The sequence below is a fragment of the Vanessa cardui genome, chromosome 20 (genome assembly GCF_905220365.1).
Source record: "Vanessa cardui chromosome 20, ilVanCard2.1, whole genome shotgun sequence".
In the NCBI taxonomy this organism is placed as follows: Eukaryota; Metazoa; Arthropoda; class Insecta; order Lepidoptera; family Nymphalidae; genus Vanessa; species Vanessa cardui.
The window spans coordinates 422,638-443,353 of record NC_061142.1 but is presented as its reverse complement, the minus strand read 5'-3'; the positions used below and the strand labels follow the sequence as shown (position 1 = coordinate 443,353).

At 37.5% G+C, this 20,716-nt stretch overlaps 2 protein-coding genes across 3 annotated transcripts in view; both read right to left on the bottom strand.

The window, feature by feature from the left end:
* Positions 1-2,261: 2,261 nt before the first annotated feature.
* On the bottom strand, positions 2,262-4,237 carry LOC124538409. The gene is made up of 3 exons (XM_047115459.1): positions 2,967-4,237; positions 2,581-2,750; positions 2,262-2,399 (listed from the first exon to the last, which is right to left on the bottom strand). The coding sequence occupies exons 1-3, from the start codon at positions 4,192-4,194 to the stop codon at positions 2,301-2,303; spliced, it is 1,497 nt and encodes a 498-aa protein (XP_046971415.1). The 5' UTR covers positions 4,195-4,237; the 3' UTR covers positions 2,262-2,300.
* A 6,317-nt stretch (positions 4,238-10,554) lies between these two features.
* Positions 10,555-20,716, bottom strand: part of LOC124538509 (serine/threonine-protein kinase D1) — an 89,046-nt gene continuing 78,884 nt past the window's right edge. Inside the window, exons 2-15 of one of the 2 annotated variants that reach the window (XM_047115592.1) lie at positions 18,787-18,934; positions 18,023-18,167; positions 17,799-17,939; positions 17,375-17,562; positions 15,584-15,821; positions 15,343-15,467; positions 14,895-14,974; positions 14,528-14,657; positions 14,060-14,192; positions 13,655-13,971; positions 13,351-13,581; positions 12,470-12,653; positions 11,157-11,339; positions 10,555-11,072 (exon numbers count right to left, since the gene is read on the bottom strand). In XM_047115592.1, coding sequence (XP_046971548.1) covers positions 10,882-11,072; positions 11,157-11,339; positions 12,470-12,653; positions 13,351-13,581; positions 13,655-13,971; positions 14,060-14,192; positions 14,528-14,657; positions 14,895-14,974; positions 15,343-15,467; positions 15,584-15,821; positions 17,375-17,562; positions 17,799-17,939; positions 18,023-18,167; positions 18,787-18,909 — 2,409 coding nt within the window. In that variant the 5' untranslated portion in view covers positions 18,910-18,934 and the 3' untranslated portion in view covers positions 10,555-10,881. The remainder of the gene's footprint in view (positions 11,073-11,156; positions 11,340-12,469; positions 12,654-13,350; positions 13,582-13,654; positions 13,972-14,059; positions 14,193-14,527; positions 14,658-14,894; positions 14,975-15,342; positions 15,468-15,583; positions 15,822-17,374; positions 17,563-17,798; positions 17,940-18,022; positions 18,168-18,786; positions 18,935-20,716) is intronic. The other variant, XM_047115593.1, reaches the window with a different exon arrangement.

Sequence of the window (20,716 nt, the reverse complement as noted above, 5' to 3'; positions counted from 1 at the left end):
TAAAAAAATAAGGAATTAAAGATTGTGCTCTGTAGCGACATCTAGGTAGTGTCATTCAAAGGGTTTTGTGTGTCTTAGATGACTCGTCCTCTTTGTAAGATGGTACACGGAAAGTAATGTAAGTTTCCGTGTAAATATTTTTTACAGTCACTTGTACTAGCATGTCACCCCCATGCCCATTACATTGTACATTTTATAGGCTGCACAGAGTACGCTGTACAAAAAACAACGAATACGTACCAGGTTTTATTTGTAACTTATTTCTTTTAAAATAAACTATATTTATTTGTACTGCTTGCAAATTTCAACAGGGAGGATGCGATATTTTTATTTTTGTGTTTATTTTAAAGAACTCTATATAGAATAGACCACAAGTATATTAAAAATTTAAAACACTGTAATTTACTCCAAAAAATATGGTTTCAAAATGTCAATTTAAATTTTCGCGCGAAAACGGAACTATATGTCGTGTAAGATTTTATTAAATTAACATGGTTATTTTTATCATTAAAGTTATTAATTTCGGGATATTTACCATGTTTTTTATTTTTGTTCGGTGGAGCTCGATATTTCGACATTGTCTACGAATGTCTTGTTCACGAGATTGAAGTTTGCGGGTAGATGTTGATAATGTTAGAAGTGTCCGTATCGAACTACCTCCTTTAGCAAACGTACGAGCGTTTGCTGCGTAAACACCGGTCCCCACTACTATTGTCACTTTCACCCCTACCATTGTCACTAGTTGAATTTATTTTATGTACACTCGACACTCGATTTTTGCAGTGTTTTGCAGACGAAACTCACCGTATCGATTCGCGAATTTTTTATTTCATTTTTATTTTGCGAGGGTTTGCATAATGTTATTATTGGATTCGGGTCGGCATTAGAAATTCGCATTCCGAATTTGATGATAGTAGGGGTTGTTTCTTAAAGGGGTTGTTCCCCTCTCTCGAAATTTACCACTACCAAACCGCGGAAACCCATAGTTTTTTTAAATGTGCGTTTAAAGTTACGTGTAACGGATCGATATTTTACATTATAATTAACCTTAAATCATTATTTTTATGTTTATTAGCTTTTTTCTGTATTATATTTTAACAAATACTATATTAATTTATAGTAAAAAAAACGTGTAAAAATTTAATTTAATTTTGTAGTGTAGTGATTCTTTTGTAAAGAAAATAATAATCACCCAGAAGATTTTACGAACATGATAATAGAATACAATATAACATAAAATATAAAAAAAGATCCATTTATCGCGTTATTAAATGTAGTCAAGTATATATACAGATAAATGGTTATTATAAATTTCTAAAATATACCTATTGTTGTTTCTATTTTTCACCCAAAATTAACAGCACAGGAGTGGCGAAGCCACTACGGCAACAAAAATAGTAGATAGTTATAGTAGTTAAGGATAGGTTAGGTTAGGTTAGATTTTATGACCAAACGCTGCGCAAGCCGAGCGAGCGAAGCGAGCGTGCAGCGGTAGCGGCCGGCGCAGCGCCAGAAATCACAATGTATACCAATAATTGGAATTTTATATCTCTCCCCTTCCAAAATTTAACTAACAGTACGAATTTTGATGATTTTAGTATTGAAATTTAAAAATTGAAAAAAAAAACTAATGATTTCCGCGCGGGGGGAGTGGTGGTAGTACCTAACTACACCACCCCCCCTTACCCAACCTTAAATTCGGGATGCGAATTTGTAATGCAATCCCTTGGATTCCATAATCTCGACAGTTGAAACCCAAAAAAAACATGGTAAATATCCCGAAATTATTAAGTTTAATATATGTCGTGTGACGTCACTCTTGTCTGTCACTGGCCCTCGATAGTACTTATCGCCATTGGCTTTCATACTTATGCATTTTTTCAAATTAATTGTGTTTTACCTTGATCTTCTGATACAAAACTGAGACAAAAGTGGTTTCAAACTGTGAAGAGGAATTTGAAGTCTTCTTTGACAAACCCAATGTCTAAGAATTTGTTTTTCCTTTTACTTTAGGAATGTTAGACTGATAAGAAGTCTCACCCCCAACCCTCTTTCCTAGGATTTTTCAACTGCTATTGATACTGAATACTAAAGTTTACCCTTAAATTCATAAAGGCTTCTCATCGTTTAATTCCTTGGTAAATCTTATATCAGTTGTACTTAAGAAATTTTTTACAAAGTTTTTTGTTTTCTTCCATACTGACACGATTATGAAGAAGATTCACTAAAAAGTGTTATTTATACATAAGGGGCATATTGAAATGAATGATAAAATTAGAATATATCACATTTAATCAACATTAGTTTTGTTTTCGAATGGCAGCTGCTGCGCGTCCTACCGCTGCAAATACCGCTGGGGCAACCATCATCGTTTTATTCTTGTACGTGTGGATTACTTGCTGAAACCATTATACAATAATATGTAAATTATAAACGAATAACGTTGGGACGACTTTCATATTTAGAGCACGATGTATTAATTGTTATCTTCATTAATAAAAACATTATACTTAACTATTTTGTCTTATATGCTCTTATGTTTAGCATATTAAACATTTGAGAAATATGTCAATTTCTTACCAAAACCAACTTTATGAGGAAAACCGCAAACGTGAGAAACGATATGGTCATGAGTGTACTCTCGGACGAGGGGAACTCGACGTGGCCGCGCGCCCCATCAGAACGCGCTCGTCGTTTTCTGGAACCTCGATGTTCTATGTCATCAGGCCAAATATTCTCGACTTGTTCCTCTGTTGGATAAATACAGTCACATAATTAGCTGTTATATTAAATCTCAATCAAATTTCTTTATATAAAATCTTCTGTCAAAAAAACTTTAATCGGTATAGGATTTATTACTTGTCATTTTAAATGCTAAAATAGCCTGTACTGGTCACTCACTGGTGGTGGCTCACACGATTATTTCATATGCATATTTAGTTTAAAAATGGTGTGGAACGTCTTACCTATGCTTGTTAGTATAGTAGTCTTTAAACCCTCCAGGTATTTAATCTTACTCTTGAAGGTTCTCTGTGTATTTTTATAGATAGTCTCTGTAACAACTTTCATTAGCTTCCACATTCCACGCAAAGTCTCTGCCTTGGGCACTATATGGTCGTTATCAATTATATTTTCTTCTTCATTAGCCATCGATTTTTCAGGAGCATTGTTTTTTAAATCAATTATTTTTAATTTAGGTGAAGATGTAGAATCTACTTTAGTTATCTGATCATCGGTATTTTTAAAATGTATTTTGTTTAGTCTTGTGTTATAAAAATTTGGTGTCGTCGTAATCGAGTCATTAGAAAACTTATAATCATTCAAAGAGACTCCTTTAAACTCGTCTTCATCGAAATTTTCTATAGTGTGGAAATGTTTTGTATTGTCTGTACGGAATATATCACCTGTTCTTGTTACTTTTGGAATAGAAGTATTACTAAAAATATGAGTTTCTCTCAAGTTGTTTACGAAATTAAATTTATTGTGTCCATTGTGAGGTATTCTTTGAAAATTTCTGATAATTTTCACGTTACCGACGTGGAGATTACTGTCTTCGATAGCTGTATCGTCTTCGTCAAATTCTTCTTCGCTTTCTTGATCCCTGTAGATTTTATTTACACCAGATTCCTTAATTGGAGAGTTGTTAAGATTTTCTATGACAATTTTCCTGTGGTTTGAAGGAACTTTCGAAGATTTCACTAGATTTTTAACATTACTGTTATCTATTACATGCGAATGCTTTACAAGTTCTTTGTTACTTGATTTTGTGATAAGATCTCTATGTGTTGCTTCGATCCTTTTTGTTTCTTCAACTTGAAGTGGACTATATATCGAGACGCGCGGTAGTTCAGAATTAATATTATGACGATTAATTAAGTCTATTTTATCACTGGATGTCTTATGGAGTACATTTTCGGTGGGTCTCATCTTTATCGATGGTGTTTTAACACTTGGATCTTGTACGCGTTTTATGTTACCTACGTTAGTCACTCTATCGATTATAGCTTTGTTCCATGGATTTTGAATAAGCGAATGGTTTTTGCGATCAAGTCTGCTGTCTTGGGGTTTATCTTCATATCGAACGTTAACTGCTTGTTGCACGGCTCTTAGGGGAGGTTCCTTCCTGTAATTATTCTGGGATATCTCCACCCAGTCGCAAGATATTTGAGATATGAGAAGTAAGACTACTAGCATGTTTGCGCGATGCACTGTGTGTAGTCGCGTTATTATTTTCTCATCTGTGAGCCTAGTGGAACGAAGTTCAAGGTGCGTAGCGATGACTCTGATAGGGCTGTCTATTCTTTAATATTATTTATTCACCGACTTAAAAAATCATATCATTTTAAGCACTTTATTATATTTAAAATGTATTATTTAGTACAGATATAAAAGAACGCCAGAGTGAACTAATAATAAATAGAAAAGCCCTACGAAGGAAACCTTTTCAGATTTTTTTTCGGAACTGATGAATCTTCAAGCAATCAATATGTATTTTATTTAAAAAGATATTATTATTGCAAAACTCTGTCGTTTTAAATCATAACTTAGCGATCCAATACAGTAATAATTTCGATCTGTGTCATAAAATAACTCGGCGGAGAATTAGAATAAAAAAAGTATTTGATGTATAATATGTTGCAAAAACAAATAATTTTTTAATAATAATTTTTTATTCAACTATCAGCAACTTATGTGGCTTATAAAAGTTTGGTTATACAGCCCTGTGCCTCGATATATAGCTCAGCGCTCACGTTCAAAGAACCATGAAGTTAACAGCGCTGTAAGCACGCGACAAACTGCTCGACTATTAACGGCGCTGTGTTCAAATAAATTCGTGTTAAACTTCCAAGTTAACAACTATAGATAAATACGTCACTGCTCTCAATCAAGAACTGTTACAGCATCTTCATTACTTTTCAACCGACTTCAAAAAGGAGGAGGTTATCAATTCATCTGTATTTTTTTTCTTTACACTACAATTAGATGGAACTTTTTAATAAGTTGAAGTTATGTTTTTTATTTGGCAAGTGATGTATTTAATTTCAAAATAAATGCCAATGCGCCATCATCCTTGGAAGCTCAGATGAAGGGTCCCTTGTGCCTGTAATGTACAGGGTCACTGGGTCACTTACCTTTCAAACCTGACCACAATGATACAGAGCTCTTTGGCGGCAAATACATATATTATAACTATATGTGATGAGTGCTACTTACCCAGACGGGCTTGCACAGACCACTTTTTAAAGTAATAGATCATGTAAACTTATATCAAAACGGTTGCAGTAATTTATTGCTCCAATATACTGTTTCAATTAATATTTAAAGGATAAAAAAACAACGTATAATTTAAAACAGTATTTATTATGAAATTATTAATATACTCCTTTTACACTTATTAAAGTTATCAATAGAGTTGCCATATAAAATATTTTAACATTTTTATACTTAATAAAATACAAAATATATCAAACGATTACATAACAGAAATATTAATTAATATTATGAAGCTGTTTTATTTTTATTTTGCATATATACGTAGGTATGCTTGAGCTGCATTCTTCGTTCGGATTCTTGGTGTTGAAATAAAAACGGTATAATATTATGTCCGGCGAGACACGCGTTTTGATCACATATACATAAAGGTGAGTCTAGACTAGAGCATTACTTTACGTTACGAATTTACTTCGAAAGCAACGCTCGACGTATTGATATGCCCTGGTTTTAAAGACCATTGAGTTCAAAACAAGATGGAAAAACATTACCGATAAACGCTAACTTGCCATGAGTATAACGCCAAACGCAGCGTCGAACATTAGCAAAAACGCTAAATTACATAGAAATGCTCGAGAAATTGCTCTAATTTATACTCCCCTTCAAATTTAACAGAAATAAAATTGTCGTCATAAACATTGCTAGTTTTATTAAATAAGGTAAAATATACTTAAATGTTTCCAATTATGAAATATTGCGGATTGGCACTGATTCCAAGTTCAGAAATTGAATCTCTTTAAAAAAATAGATTTATCGACTATCACGTTTCATCGCATGCTTTAAATTTAAATTCTTATTTTTAAACTAGCATCGTTAGCGCAAACGAACAATAATCAAGGATTTGACTATGTGTGAGTGTAGTGGAGCCATAATATTTTTGTTTTTTCTAACGAAGTTGACACATTAACTTTGTTATTAATTAATAAACATTAATCTCTATGATTACCAACCGTAAAAAATTAAATACTTTATACAAAAAAATGTATAATATATACAAAAATAAAATATATGTTATCTGTGTTCTTTTTGTTTTTACTTATAAAATCTTTTAATAATATTTTGCCACTGGTTAACGTATTTGCCACTGAATTTGAACTGTTATTAAAAAAAAACATTATATAAAGAAGACGTATTACATTTAATATTTAGTATAATTAAAAATAAGTAATAAATGTGATGCACAGATAATAAATACTATAGTCGGAATGAGTTAAAGCTATTAGAATTAATAAAAGTGTCGTCGGCGCGAGCTCATTGTTTTAGAGCCAACAATTACTCACAGTCACAAAAACTATATAGAAAAAACGATTTGTCCTGTTGTTCACAGCCGTCTAATGAAAATTTATTATTTTACTGTTAGTACAAAATAAAAACATCTATACAATATATAATTTGCATGTAACTTACATTAGTGTCTATGTACTTACATCATTTATAATTCTACTGGATTTATGTAAACTAAATTGTAATTAAAAAAGATCGATAAACAAAAAATATAAAAAAAAATACTTAAAAGTTATATATCAAAAAGTCAGAGATCACAGAAAATGGAAGTTGCATTGTTCAAAGAACTATCGAAGAAATTTAAATAAAATCTCAGTTCTTTTATAAATATTTAAATTACACTAACGTAAATATCTGTAGCGAATTACAAACTTATTCCCTGCTCTAGTAACACCATTCATATTAATATTTGACACCGAATAAGGTCCTGTACACATTTGCAAGACGTAAACTTTCCGCCTTTAAAATTATAAGTTATGTGCAAGCAGCCAGAAATTACTTTTTAAATAAAGCCTATTATAAATTATACTATACCTCGCTACCATAAGTATTAGAAAATCATTAGTAAAATCATATAATATGTATTGTAAAAAAATTTAAAAGTAAGGAGTAGTACACAGCAGCGCACCGCGAGCGAATACTATAGACGATATTTTATAAAGCTAGAATCACACCTCTGAAGCCAACTAATTTGTCACTTGTATATGATTGTAGCCTGACAAGTAGCGCGTCACTAGTGGTCACGCTGGTGTGTGCAATCCCTTAAACAAGAGTGTAGAGGTACGTTGAGGGATACTTGTGTATAAACATCGTCCCTGTATGTAATCAATTTAGATATCGCTGAAGCAAGAAGGTGGAATCTGAAGGAACGCGCAAACACCTCGTAGAGTAGATTTATAAAAAATAAAGTTAGACATACGTTAAAAAACGTTCTTTAAATTATTCTATTAATCATATCAAATCTATAAATCACAAACAAGCGCATATTTGTTAGGCAATACCTTCTTAGTACAGTAGCGCCATTTCGGCAATTTATGGAACCCTTGTACATCAGTAGCCATTTTTTTCGTATGATATACTTCCTCTTACCTCTACACTCCATAATAAAGTAATATTAACGTAACTAAACTGAAATCAATCTTTTAGCTGTTGGCACAGATTAAAAATCGGTAAATGGAAGATACGTTTTATATTTTATTATCTAATGGTTATATTCGTCTTATTAAAATACGTTACAACATTAAACTTACTTAGGCCGTTGTACGAGACGCGAGTCCCTTTACTTATCTATACGAGAGGAAATTATTACAAGTGGCTTATAACTATAATATAGACGTGGTGTTTGTATTCTAGACATGATTAAACGTTTACTACTTCTGTGATTGAGTTACGTTTATTGTCGCCCGTTGAGTTGTAGATATATTATATGATAAACGCAAATCTACGAATAGTTTGTGACTTTAATGCAATCGATTCGAAACGTAGTTGCGTTGCGATGATCGAATTCGAATCGGAAACTAATCGTAAATTTGTAGTCTGTGGCTCGCAATGTGACAGATTATGAATATTTCAGCAAAGAAGATCAGTTGAAAAAAATGATACGTGCTCTTAATATACGACAAAAATAAATTCAAGCTGTTTAAAAAATAAAATTTTGCTAATTAATTGCTGATTTCACTTATTCGCTTATTATTTCGTACATTAAAAGATTACGTTCGGATACATTAGGCGTTTAGCTGCTAAGTGTCGAAATATATATAAGTGTAATATAAGGGGATTTAGACAACATAACATTTATCTTTTTACTATTACAAGATAAGTGAAATACAACTACTTATTTTAACCTATTGAGGCCAATCACAGGTCATCCTGATCACATTTGAGCTAAATCTCTGTAAGCGATGTCGATGTGAATATAACATACGGACGGAATCTAAAACGCCGTAAGTACCAAAACAAACCTGTTGTGTTCGTTTTGCATCTAAAAACTGTTTAAGCTGTTTGGTGTGTTCCCTTGTGAAGAGATCCGAAAAAAAAATTTAAGATGTGTTAATCGCGATTTCGATTTATTGGCGATAGTAGAGCACTACCTACCTAAAGGCCGGCAACGAAACTATGCAGATTAGTGTTGCACATCGATAGTCCACTATCGATATACTATCGATAGATTATCGATAATTGAGGTTTTAGCGATTGTATCGATTTTCTTTCGATTGTATTGTCACGTGTCAATACTATCGATACTATCGATAGTATTGGTCAAAACGATACTATCGATAGTACTATCTGAATATAATATAACCTGAATAGTTTTCGAGGTAAACTATCGATAATCAAACTATCAATAGTTGACCTCGAAAACACAGATGCAGATATACGTGCGTAGGTAGCCATCGGTGAGGCCTCTTATATTCTGGCTCCATATCCAATACAAGAAAACTTCCCTTCGGGTGCAAGGTGTGCCATAATTATATCTTGTCATACGCACAACATCTGACATGTTGTGCGTTCGTCAATTTATTGCAACTTGAAACTGTTTTAATATTAACTAAGTCAAACATTTTCTATATAAAATGCTTTCGTCTCACAGGCATGTACATTGCATGCCTTCTTTTCCAATATAACTACGTTCTAGGCGTGTGTTCGATATATTGTCCGAAACGAAAGCGGATGTTGTCGGAACATCAGATATCATCGATTTAATGTTCACGAGTAACCGTTTCCACCGCATCTAAACAACTATGATTATCGTTCGGGTACATCAAAGCGTCCAAAGTACAATAATATTCGCCCTATCTCCCTTTAACTTAACTGTAACCCATCTGTTAGAAAGAGATGAAGCGACTGTTAAACCGATTTCGATATCACATCCGTTTGATCTCTTTCTCACATATCGTACAATGTTAAGTTAAACAAAGACAGGGCAATATCCGAAAACAGATGCCAACACCGATATTCAATCCAAATATCCTATACACAACCGACGTCCCATGCCTAGTACACTCAAGTACCCGAAGGTCTCTAACTGACCATACATTGCGCGCATATTGTGTTGCCATTTAATTATATACTTAGATATAAACACCACTTTATTGACGTTACATGTCTCTCTCGTCTTGAGGTATACCATTTGTTAACGATTAGACCACTCACATCACGTTACGCACGCTACACACACACACATACATTTAAAAACATTTTAATTCATATAATTTGTCACTCATTTCATATATCTTTATAATTTCTATTTAACAATTCTCATTTAATAATTTTAGAATAAAATTTTATTATTATATTTTAATGATTGAATTCAACTAACGACTCGGCGCCGTGTGTTGCGGTATCTTTATAAAGCTACGACCGCATCGCCTACGTTGGGTCATCTAGTCGCTATTCTAATATCACCTGGGCGTAATGTGTGACTGTAGCTTTATAATATTTAAGTATTTCCTCTTGATTTGACGTCACATAATTAACGACTAACTTAAAATAATTAAATTAATATTAAATGCAAGTTATTGTTATTACGACATTTTTTACATCTGTTGATTTTAATTTCATTTTACTCTATGATAATAATAATAATATCTTACATTATATAAACACATAATATAAGCGTATAAATAAACGCATCTTAAACTATAATTAATTGTAAATAAATTAGAATCTCATGTTCATTGAAATACTTAATTATATTAAGCAGCTATAGCGGTAGGAATGCTGTGTTATATCAAATAAATACTCTGAGGGTATAACGCTTTGTTCGTTCGTATAGTTCATGCGTTGTTACATAGTTAATGCAAATTTGATAAAATAAAACAATGTGTTAAGGGAAGCTTGTAGCCCACTCCTAACCGACGCGACAAATTCCTACAGACTGCCAAAAAATATATAGTTCGATGTCATTTAACGATTATTGAATATTATTTCAGCGGTTTTTTAAAATAATAATTATATTAAAAAAAAAACCGATGAAAAGATATTCGTTTATAATATTAGTAAAATTGAATTATTTTTAAATTATAATTAGATTAAATAAAATTAGGCTGTATAGTTGATTCTTTTGTCATATGACAAACGTCACTGCATTAAGTAGGAAACATTTTACTGGCGGGAAAAATGCAACATGGCGGCAATGTGTCAATGTCAGGGAGAAATTACTTTTGCAAAAAGATTATAATGTACTGCGTTACCGACGGGGGGCGGCTTCTGAAGCGAGTCAAAACACTTTCAGGGCCCTCAAATTGTCTGTACAAGCTTAGAACCGTGAAACAAACGATAGTGTCGCAGGGAGGAGATTCGGGTAGAGTCGGGTGCGGGCGGCGGTCAGCGCTCGGCGCGCTCGTAGCGCGCGTCGTCGCTGGCGTGCGTGAGGTAGCGCGCGCGCACGCGGCGCTCGAGCGCGCGCAGGTCGCGCCACGCCTCGGCCGTCTGCAGCCACGCGTGCGCCGCGCACTTGTCCACCGACAGCCGCTTGCGCTGCTTCACTTGCAGCAGGTTGTTGATCAGGTCGATGGCTGCGGGCGGAACGGGCTGTAGTGGGCACGCACACACGCACGCACGCACTCGCAGGGGGGGGGATGGTCTCTACACACACTTACCCTCAGCGGAGATCTCCCTCCAGGGCGTCGGCGGGTACATGAAGGCGGCGTTCTGGATCTGCTCGTTGATGTCCTCGTCCTCGTTGAACGGGAACGTTCCGGACAGCGACACGTACACGATGACGCCGACCGACCACATGTCCAGCGAGCGGTTGTAGCCCTTGTTGCGGAGCACCTCGGGCGCTGCAGGGCACACCGTTAACAAAAAGAAAAGTTATAAAGTTTTCAAAACACAAACGTTACGTATGATAAATGATTAATTATTATTATACTGTTACGATCACTTTATTTTCTAAATACTCAAATTAATTAACAACAACAAAAACAAATGAAAATCACACAAATTCCTAATTTGAATTTGGAAGTGCCTTCTTTAAAATTAAAACTTTATAATGATACCAAAACCAGCCAGATACAAATGGTATAGCCAAAGAGATTTTATAACAAGTTCATATATACTATATGCGAAAAGACTTTTCCCCCAACCTAGTATTAAACAGATATGGTAGGATATGTTCAGTGGAATGGAGTGAATACAAGTTCAGATAGAGCTAGAAGATATGGGAAAGACAGAGCTTAGTACGGAAATCAGAAATGGATTATAACAGTTTATAAATATGCTACTCGTTTTGTGTAACGCCTTTGCAACGCCTAATGGAAATAGTTTGGTAAGACTACTTGGAGACGTTTGTCTAGACTATCTTGATGATATTATCGTAAGCGGTCGATGCTTTAAGGTAAATATCTAGAAAACACGGAGAACATTTTTGTACCTAGTTTATTTATTTTTGATAACAAACCTTGTTCTTAACTTCACATAGGTCAAAATGTAATTTTAGTCAAAATTAAGATGTAGTCTGCTTGCTTTTAAATTGTTTTTTCTACGACTAAATAATAGTCTACCGATCAGTTAACGTTAACAGTAGAACTTTTTTTTCTGAAAATTGTATCGACATTCAAACGATGAGCTGAGATGGCCCAGTGGTTAGAACACGTGCATCTTAACCGATGATTGCGGGTTCAAACCCAGGCAAGCACCACTATATATATATGTGCTTAATTGTGTTTATAATTCATCTCGTGCTCGGCGGTGAAGGAAAACATCGTGAGGAAACCTGCATGTGTCTAATTTCATCGAAATTCTGTCACATGTGCATTCCACCAACCCGCATTGGAACAGCGTGGTGTATGTTCCAATCTCTCTCCTTAATGGCCTTATCTCAGCAGTGGGAAATTTACAGGCTGTTACTTTACTTTTTACTTTATTCAAACGATCGTTATCTTTTGAGCGATCGTTATCGTGTGGCACTCACCCAGGTAGGCGGGCGTGCCGACGACGGAGCGGCGGAAGGACTTCTCGCCGATGATGCGCGCGAAGCCGAAGTCGCAAAGCTTCACCTGCGGGAACGCCTCGTCCGACGACAGCAGCACATTCTCCGGCTTCAGGTCGCAGTGCACGATGTTCTTCTCGTGCAAGTGCTTTAGCGCCACCAGGATCTGCCGTTGGTGATCGTAAACGCACATGAGCAATTATCATTAGTTGAGACGCGCGATGTCTAAAGCTAAAGCTATCAAAAAAACCACCAACATCAAATATACTTAGTAACATATTAACAATTATAAATGATCACAATAATTATTATTATTTTCGGTCTAGGAAAAACAGATATGTTTGCGAACAAACAATAAATTATTAAGTAAATATATGTTAATCTCATATTTCTTACCTCCGCGATATGTTGAGTCATTAATGTAAATGAGAAAGATAAATGGACCAAGAAAGTATCCCTCAAGAATCCTTTATTTACTGGATCCCCGAGAGATAATTTGCTCATTATTTAGCTCATTACATCTACACTCTACAATCAATTTTATAATAAGATATAAAATTTGGAGATTGAGACCTTTGATTGTTGAGTACCGTAGTCTCATAGTTTTCTGACTAGTGTTTCATATTGCAGAGAATAGAAGGCCTTAGGTAAGTCTAATATATTCAATATGCTCCATGCGTAAATACTTGATTACATTGTTTGTTAGTAAATCGGAAGTATAAAATGTAAATTTAATTTATTAATTACTTTTTCACTGTTCGTGCTAAAAGTTATTACAAACATATGAGTTTAATTATTTTGCTCTGAGTTCTCTAAGAACATAAGTTTGCCACTGAAGTGACGCGGCAGTTGGGCACTCATACCTGTGCGACGAGGAACTTCGTGATGCGCTCAGTGAGCCGGCCCTTCTCGTGCGACAGGATCATCTCGAGCATGTCGCCCTTCAGCTTCTCCATGACCACGAAGATCCGCTCCGGCGTCTCGAACATCCGCTCCAGGTTGACGACGCCCGGGTGCGACAGGTTCTGAAGGATCGCCACCTCGTTCTTCAGCTGCGCCTCCTGCTTGGTCGGGAACCGCAGCTTGTCGATGACCTGCCGAGGGCGGGCGGTGAGTGGCGGGGGCGAGGGGGCGTGGGGAATGGGGGCGGGGGCGGGCGGCACGCACCTTGATGGCGACGGGGCGCGCCGTGGCGCGGTGCAGGCCGCCGTACACGATGCCGAACTGGCCGGAGCCCAGCACCTCGTCGGGGTGGATGCGGTAGAGCTGCGCCATCTCGGCGCCGCGCTCGGGCGCGCCGGGCGGCTCGGCGCGCGGGTGCGGCAGCAGCGCGTGGCGCAGCGCCGTCTCCCACGAGCGCGCCAGGTAGGCGCCCACGCCCGACTCGGGCGGCGGCAGCGGCGCCGCGCCGCCCTGCCACGCGGGGTCCACGCCCACCAGGTAGTCCACGTTGGCCGTGCGCAGCTCGAAGCAGTGCATCACGTCTGCGGTCGAGCTCGCGTTATTAGCGGCTCGGTAGCGTCGAAGACGAGGAGCCGCCCGGTACCAGAGGATAATTAATCTTTGACGTACCCGACTGAGGAGTCCTCGCAGTGTCGACGGCCAAAATCTCGTTGAGAGGAATCTCCTTGTAGTACTTGGTGCCCTGTTCTGATGTGAACAGCGTGATGGACTGGCTGTCCAGTCGCCAGTAGTGGCGTTTGATCTTTAAAGATTGATATTTGATGTCATTACTAGTTTATTCCAATGTTTTAGAATTCGTGGATAGTATGTTCATTACTTTGTATGGAATAGTCTATGATCGATAACACTACTATTTGCTAGTCTACTTACCTACTTTCGTTGTTTTTTTTACTATGAATGTCTACTCAGCTTGTCTTAAGACATGCGCGCCATCAATGGTACGAAATGGTAAAAAACACCAGTAATATCGACGCACATATCAGCAACGACTGCGCAAAGTTACCGCGCGGCTCGTACATCTAATGATTCACTAATGAATGGACTCCAGGCAATGAGCCGCGCCGGCCACCACCTCACCGTCTTGTCCTTGTTGGTGAAGTGCACGAGCCAGCCCTCCTTGAGCCACTGGCCGTCGCGCTTCTTGGTGTGCTTGACGGACTGCACGATGCGCATCAGCGGGATGTTGGCGCTCGGCGACGACGACGAGCTGAAAGCGACACGCGCCACATATGATACTCTCTCGAAAAGAAATCTGCAGTGTAAAGTCAAACTTATTTAGCCAATTATGATACTCTCTCGAAAACCAATCTGTACTGTAAAGTCACTTTGTTTTAGTCTTATTTAACTGACATTTATAGATTGACTCGAGGGCAAATGTTGTATGTGAGAGTGAAGGAACAGAAAGACATCTCTAAAAAGCATTGTGGCCGATCTGTAGACGTACCTGCTAGGTCTGCTGGCGGAGTGTTCGGGGATGGTGTCACGCTGAGGCTCCTCGTCTTCGTCTTGTCGGTTCTCTCCCTGCTTCAAAGCCAATCGGTGTATTGTTGACATAACAATGTAATCGAACCATTTAAGTCTTAAATATATCGTAACAGAATCTTTAATTATTAGCATTTGTGACAAATATCGAAAAAAAAAAATTGTAAAGAGCAATTCATCTATCACAAAAACTTGTAAAACAATGGAGATTAAAAATGTTCAACAAAATATTTGTCTTAATATTATTCAAGAGTTATAAGGAACATGAAAATTCGAGGATACACTTCCAAACCACTTTTAAATAGAAATGCCCAAATTATGACTGAAATGGACCGTCTTCTTGGGCACCTTTGCTTATGACATATGGCCCACTGCTGGGCACCTCGCACCCAGGGCGCGGCGCACAGTACCTCGTGGTCGTGGTGGTTGTGGTTGTGCGCGGCGTGGTCGTGGTCGCCGTCGTCCGAGTCGTCGTCGTGCGCGGCGCGGGGCTCGCTGATCTCACTGCTGGTGCTGCAACTGTCCTGGTTTTCTCCTGTTACCGTAATCAATACCTGTTATTGAAGGCACAATATTCCAGATTCTCTGGAATGAACTAGTAATCTGCATTAATTGTAAAAAAAAATATAGTTCGATTTTGGAAAACTTTACCGTGATGATCTCTGATCTCTCCGCCGCAGTCTTTGGGCACGAATGGAAGACACTTGCGATGCGCATTGTAATGACAGTCACCACACTGCAGGCCTTGCTTGAACAACCCTCGCAGCAGCTTCTTACACAGGCGGCACACTGTTGGTCGGGTGTAGGTGTGCACTTGGAAGGTGTGGGGTATACCCAGAGAGGACGCCCAGGCGCCTGCTGACCGTTTGGGACCTGTTCCTGCACCGACCTAATAAACCAATCTTCTTTAGATTGGATAATTTATAAAACTAAAAGGAAATTATTTATGATCTCAAATTGTACTGTACTTTTTAATATAATTTTAATTCAAAAGACTAATCCTCCATCAACATATTAATAACTATTTTAAAATACGAGTTCAGAGGAATGTAATTATAAGGAACAATTTCGACCTACTATCATGAGTATTTTAGCTAATATAATTCGCGTATTGAAATGGATGTAGGTAGTTATTTTATCTGTCATGAGTAATTGCTATTTGTGCAAATATTTAACTCAAGGTCCTTATATTAATTAAAAGTACGAATCCAAGAGATTACAATACAATTGAGATTTATTATGATTCGAGAGTACTTCATTAGGGTTTTTTTGGTACCAGTGTCAGTTAATTTTATGAATTTCGATGGAATCAAGACAATTCACCCAGCTAGGGTTAATTGCCAAACAGTGGACTTCAATGTTAAGTAATTTTATATATTAATTCAATAAAATATACGCATAAAATTGTCAGCGCGGCACCGGATGATGGGTAACATGGGGTTGGAAATAAAACTCAAAGATAGAGAACATAGTTTATTACATATACAAGCGTTACATACCTCCAATGCTACCCACCACCCATTTGTAGCGTTTGTTACAAAAACTAACCTAAAATACTACATTTTACAAGTAATTGTATATAATTCAATACAATTTAAACGAACTACAGTAAACCTTAGTCGCATGTACGGAACACATTCTTAGATTGATTCATTTATTTTGAAAATATTTTATTAATATTTATAGGTTTTAAATTATTTTGTCAATTACGGAAAGATCATATCCAATTAATGTTATATGGTATATTAGCGAACATTCTTTTTGTTGATATAATTAATAAAAAAATAGTTGACTGATATTTCATTTCAAGTTAACATTATGACGTCACAAAGATATCAACCAATCATGGTCCGTTTTATAAAATTTTATCTTGTTGATTTACGTGTCGTGTTAATGTAATATTAAATAACTATTTGTATATTTATATTTATCATAATACTATAAAGTAAATATATTTGTGTAAAATAATTGTAAATGCTTAAAATATAATTGTATAAAATAAAATCAATTATTTAGTGGACGGATTACAAAACACGTAATTGTTAATAATACTTCGTAATTGTTAGTATATAATATGCTATGGAATGTAAACGTGGAAAAATTGTATAAAAGAGACGATTGTGTAAAACATTACTATAAAGAGATTCTTAATACTTGTGCTTATTTTCAATTGTTTAAACAACATATAAATTATAAATGTCATTATGATAATTTTGGAACCTTGTCTTTTATCTTTGTATTGTGTATAATTTCAACAAATAGCAAATGAGAGTTCCTAAAAAGTATTGATAGCTATTATGATATTATTTTGGCCGTCAGATCAAAGTTAGTCGGGGAGTCCTCGAGGATACGAGATCTCTTCGAGAGGCGCGTCAGTGACAGGTCGAGAGTGGGCTAGGGGGTGGAGCTGTTCCCGGTGACGAGGTGCGCGAGCCTCCTTACCAGCGAGTCGTCGTGCGAGGCGTGCGAGGCGTGCGAGGCGTGCGAGGCGTGGCTGTGCGCCGACGAGCGCGACGGACTGCGCGGCGCGGCGGACTGGCGGCGGCTGCCCGGCGCCGCGCTGCTGGCCGGCGACTCGCAGTTGGACGGCACCTTCACCGCGCAGCGCTTGTGGTAGTTGAGGCCGCAACCTGCGCGCCAACGGCTCCGAGATGAGTTGGGGGTTGCCGGCCACAGGCAGATAGAGCAATTAGCGGTAAACGCTGTGATGCTTCACTATGACTTTCATACTAAATGTAAAATCTCCTGCATGGCTTGGTCAAAAATTTTTCTCAAAGTCTCTGAGATGTCTATGTAAGGCTAATATTGTTTTGAATGAATACAAATCAATCAGGCAATGCTTTGGATTTTATACATCTAGTCTTACCTTCACACTTGAGGCCCTGTCGCACGAGGCCGAAGAGCATCTCTCCACAGAAGTCGCAGAAGGTTGGCGCCTTATAGGAGTGCACCGCCAGTGCGTGCGGGCGCGGCGCCGGGGCGCTGTCGGCGCCATCGCAGAGGAGAGCTGACGAGTACACCGGCAGTTATACAAGTTGTTAAATATTTACGAACACGGACGTTGAGCCGGTGGTGTTACGCAGCACTTACGATTGGCGGTGAGGACGATCTCGACGAGGGTTTCGTCGGTGACGTCTGTTGCCGAATTGATGATTTGCAGCACGTTGGGCGAGCAGTAATCGTGACGGAAGAGCAAGATGCGGTCGGACAGCCGATTGAGACCATTGTCCGGTATCTGTCGAGGGAACACGAATACGTTTTAAATATCTTGATAAAATTCAGAATACACGTGGGATCTCTGCAAGCCGATTACATAGACAAAGGCAAATTGGTCTGATAAAATCAATAATCCATATAATCTTTATTCAAGGATGCTCGAAAACCTTTTGAGTTGTCACGTCATAGTATTAAATTAAATGTTTATCTCCTATCGGGACAAACAGTAGAACAAAGTCAACCGTCAAGCCTTCCATTGTCCACCATTTTTATGCCAGAGTTTATGTTATACGCAGTACAATTGCATTTATACGTGTCATACCTACCAAACATGGGATCCAAGATGGTATGCCTATATGACAAATGATATGTATCGTTGGAATTAATAAGCAACATCAACGTCACGTCACACAAATTAAAAAAAAGGCGAAACATTTGCTTCTGCCACATTTTGGGTCGCCATTATGATTATTACTGTGTAGTGTGATTATTGAGGTTAGCCTACTTCCTACTTCTGGTTCTATAAGTATATATATGAATGGCATGGCGTCTTTCACTCTATATACCAGATTAATATTGAGAAAATCTTTCTTTTTCATCTTTCGTCTTTCGTGTTTATAAGTTTTTATCAAGCTTACCTTTTCTTGGACGAATTTGACAGCCAGTTCCTTCAGATGTGCGAGCGTCAGTATGTTGACGGGCGCCGAGACCGCGTCACGCAGCACTCCCATCTGGAACAGGAACGTCACCTCGTCCTCCATCGTGTGTACAGCCTGCAGCTACCACCTGGAAACAAAACAAATAATTTTAACGCTGTTTTGATTTACAATGCAATAAACTTTTGTAAACGAAGTTTGTATGGAAAATTGTTGGAGCAGTTAATTAAAAATAAAATTAGTAATTTATTTAATTTTGTCGTTTATTTTTAAGGTTCGTAAAGTAACATCTCCTCGAGCATAATATTTCGTATTGTGTTCATTTATAAAATGAATATTGTGAACATAATTTTACTTAACTTAAATGGCTTAAATTAAATTAAACAAAAACGATGTTTTCTTCATACCGGGACAACAAATTCACAATCGAACATTATTATTGAAAAGTTTGTTTAAAAATATTACAACAGTTTTATAATTAACAATCATATTATGAATATCGTACGGGTTTCGATAGATTGATTTTTTTAAGCAGTCTTAATTAACTCGACCCGGATTTAGGGTGAGCCTTTCCTTATATAATCGACTGACGAATATAATTATGTATTTATAAAGGTGAATCGAACTAATCTGAGCTCAGGTTAAACGGCCATTGCGATTCTTTAACGTCGCTCCGATAACAATATCACATACTGCGTACGTACGTATGTGTATTCGAGAATATATTGCTATGAAAGTGGAATCTAGGCTCACAAACATGTAGAGATGATGCAAGCGTGCGGTGACACTGCTAGTACTATGATTTATTTGGTGGTATGCAAGTAATGAGAGCCGATATAGCTCAGTGGTTAGAGCGCGTACATCTTAACCGATGAATGCAGCTTCGAACCCAGACACTGAATTTTTATGACTTTCATTTATATTATAATTCGTCTCGAGCTCGGCGGTCAAGGAAAACATCGCGAGGAAACCCGCATCGGATCAGCGTGGTGATGCTCCTAACCTCATCTCAACCTCAAAGGAAGAGCTGTTACTATACTGTACTATGCAAGCTTGTCTGGTTAGGTGGCATCCACACATCAAGAATGAGTACGCTAGTGTACGCAGACACAAGGATATAAGGAAGTTTTATAGGGCGCAAACGTATTTTTTTTTATAGTATACGTTGGCGGACGAGCATATGGGCCACCTGATGGTAAGTGGTCACCATCACCCATAGACAATGACGCTGTAAGAAATATTAACTATTCCTTACATCGTCAATGTGCCACCAACCTTGGGAACTAAGATTTTATGTCCCTTGTGCCTGTAGTTACACGGGCTCACTCACCCTTCAAACCGGAAAACAACAATACTGAGTACTGTTGTTTGGCGGTAGAATAACTGGTGAGTGGGTGGTACCTACCCAGACGGGCTTGCACAAAGCCCTACCACCAAGATGTGGACAGTTGACAAATTATATCATATAATCCGTCTGAATGTCTTTTCTAACCAGTTTTCACATTATATTCATATAACTGTTCATAGATACGTTATGAATATGGAATTGGATGTATTTTTTTTAAATCGGCTAATTCTGAGCGAAGACGAATTATGATGATTGGTATAAAACGCGAATATTGACGCCCTTTGGCCGATGTCGGTGGGTCACGACAAGTCACGTGTTAGTAGTTTAAGGGCAATCGTACTAAGGCACGAGACGATCCCAGACTCCAGTTCCAAAACAACATGGCGGTCACGGGGATTATCGTTTTATGCAATAAAATTAATCGCAATATTGACGTGAACCTTCCGATAAGCGAAGTATTTCGAGAACGGGTCTTGGCCAACAGTTACGTCGATATTTATAAATAAACTTCACTTTAATCAAAAAACAAATACTCCAATAATTAAGGCATTACCAGTAATGGAA

What these genes read in the sequence shown, in the direction of transcription:
- LOC124538409 (XM_047115459.1), bottom strand. Translation starts at nt 4,194, where the DNA reads ATGCTAGTAGTCTTACTTCTCATATCTCAAATATCTTGCGACTGGGTG. An exon ending in TACTATACTAACAAGCATAG is followed by an intron (nt 2,751 to 2,966) that starts GTAAGACGTTCC and finishes TTTATCCAACAG; the next exon opens with AGGAACAAGTCGAGAATATT. An exon ending in TCCTCATAAAGTTGGTTTTG is followed by an intron (nt 2,400 to 2,580) that starts GTAAGAAATTGA and finishes TAATGGTTTCAG; the next exon opens with CAAGTAATCCACACGTACAA.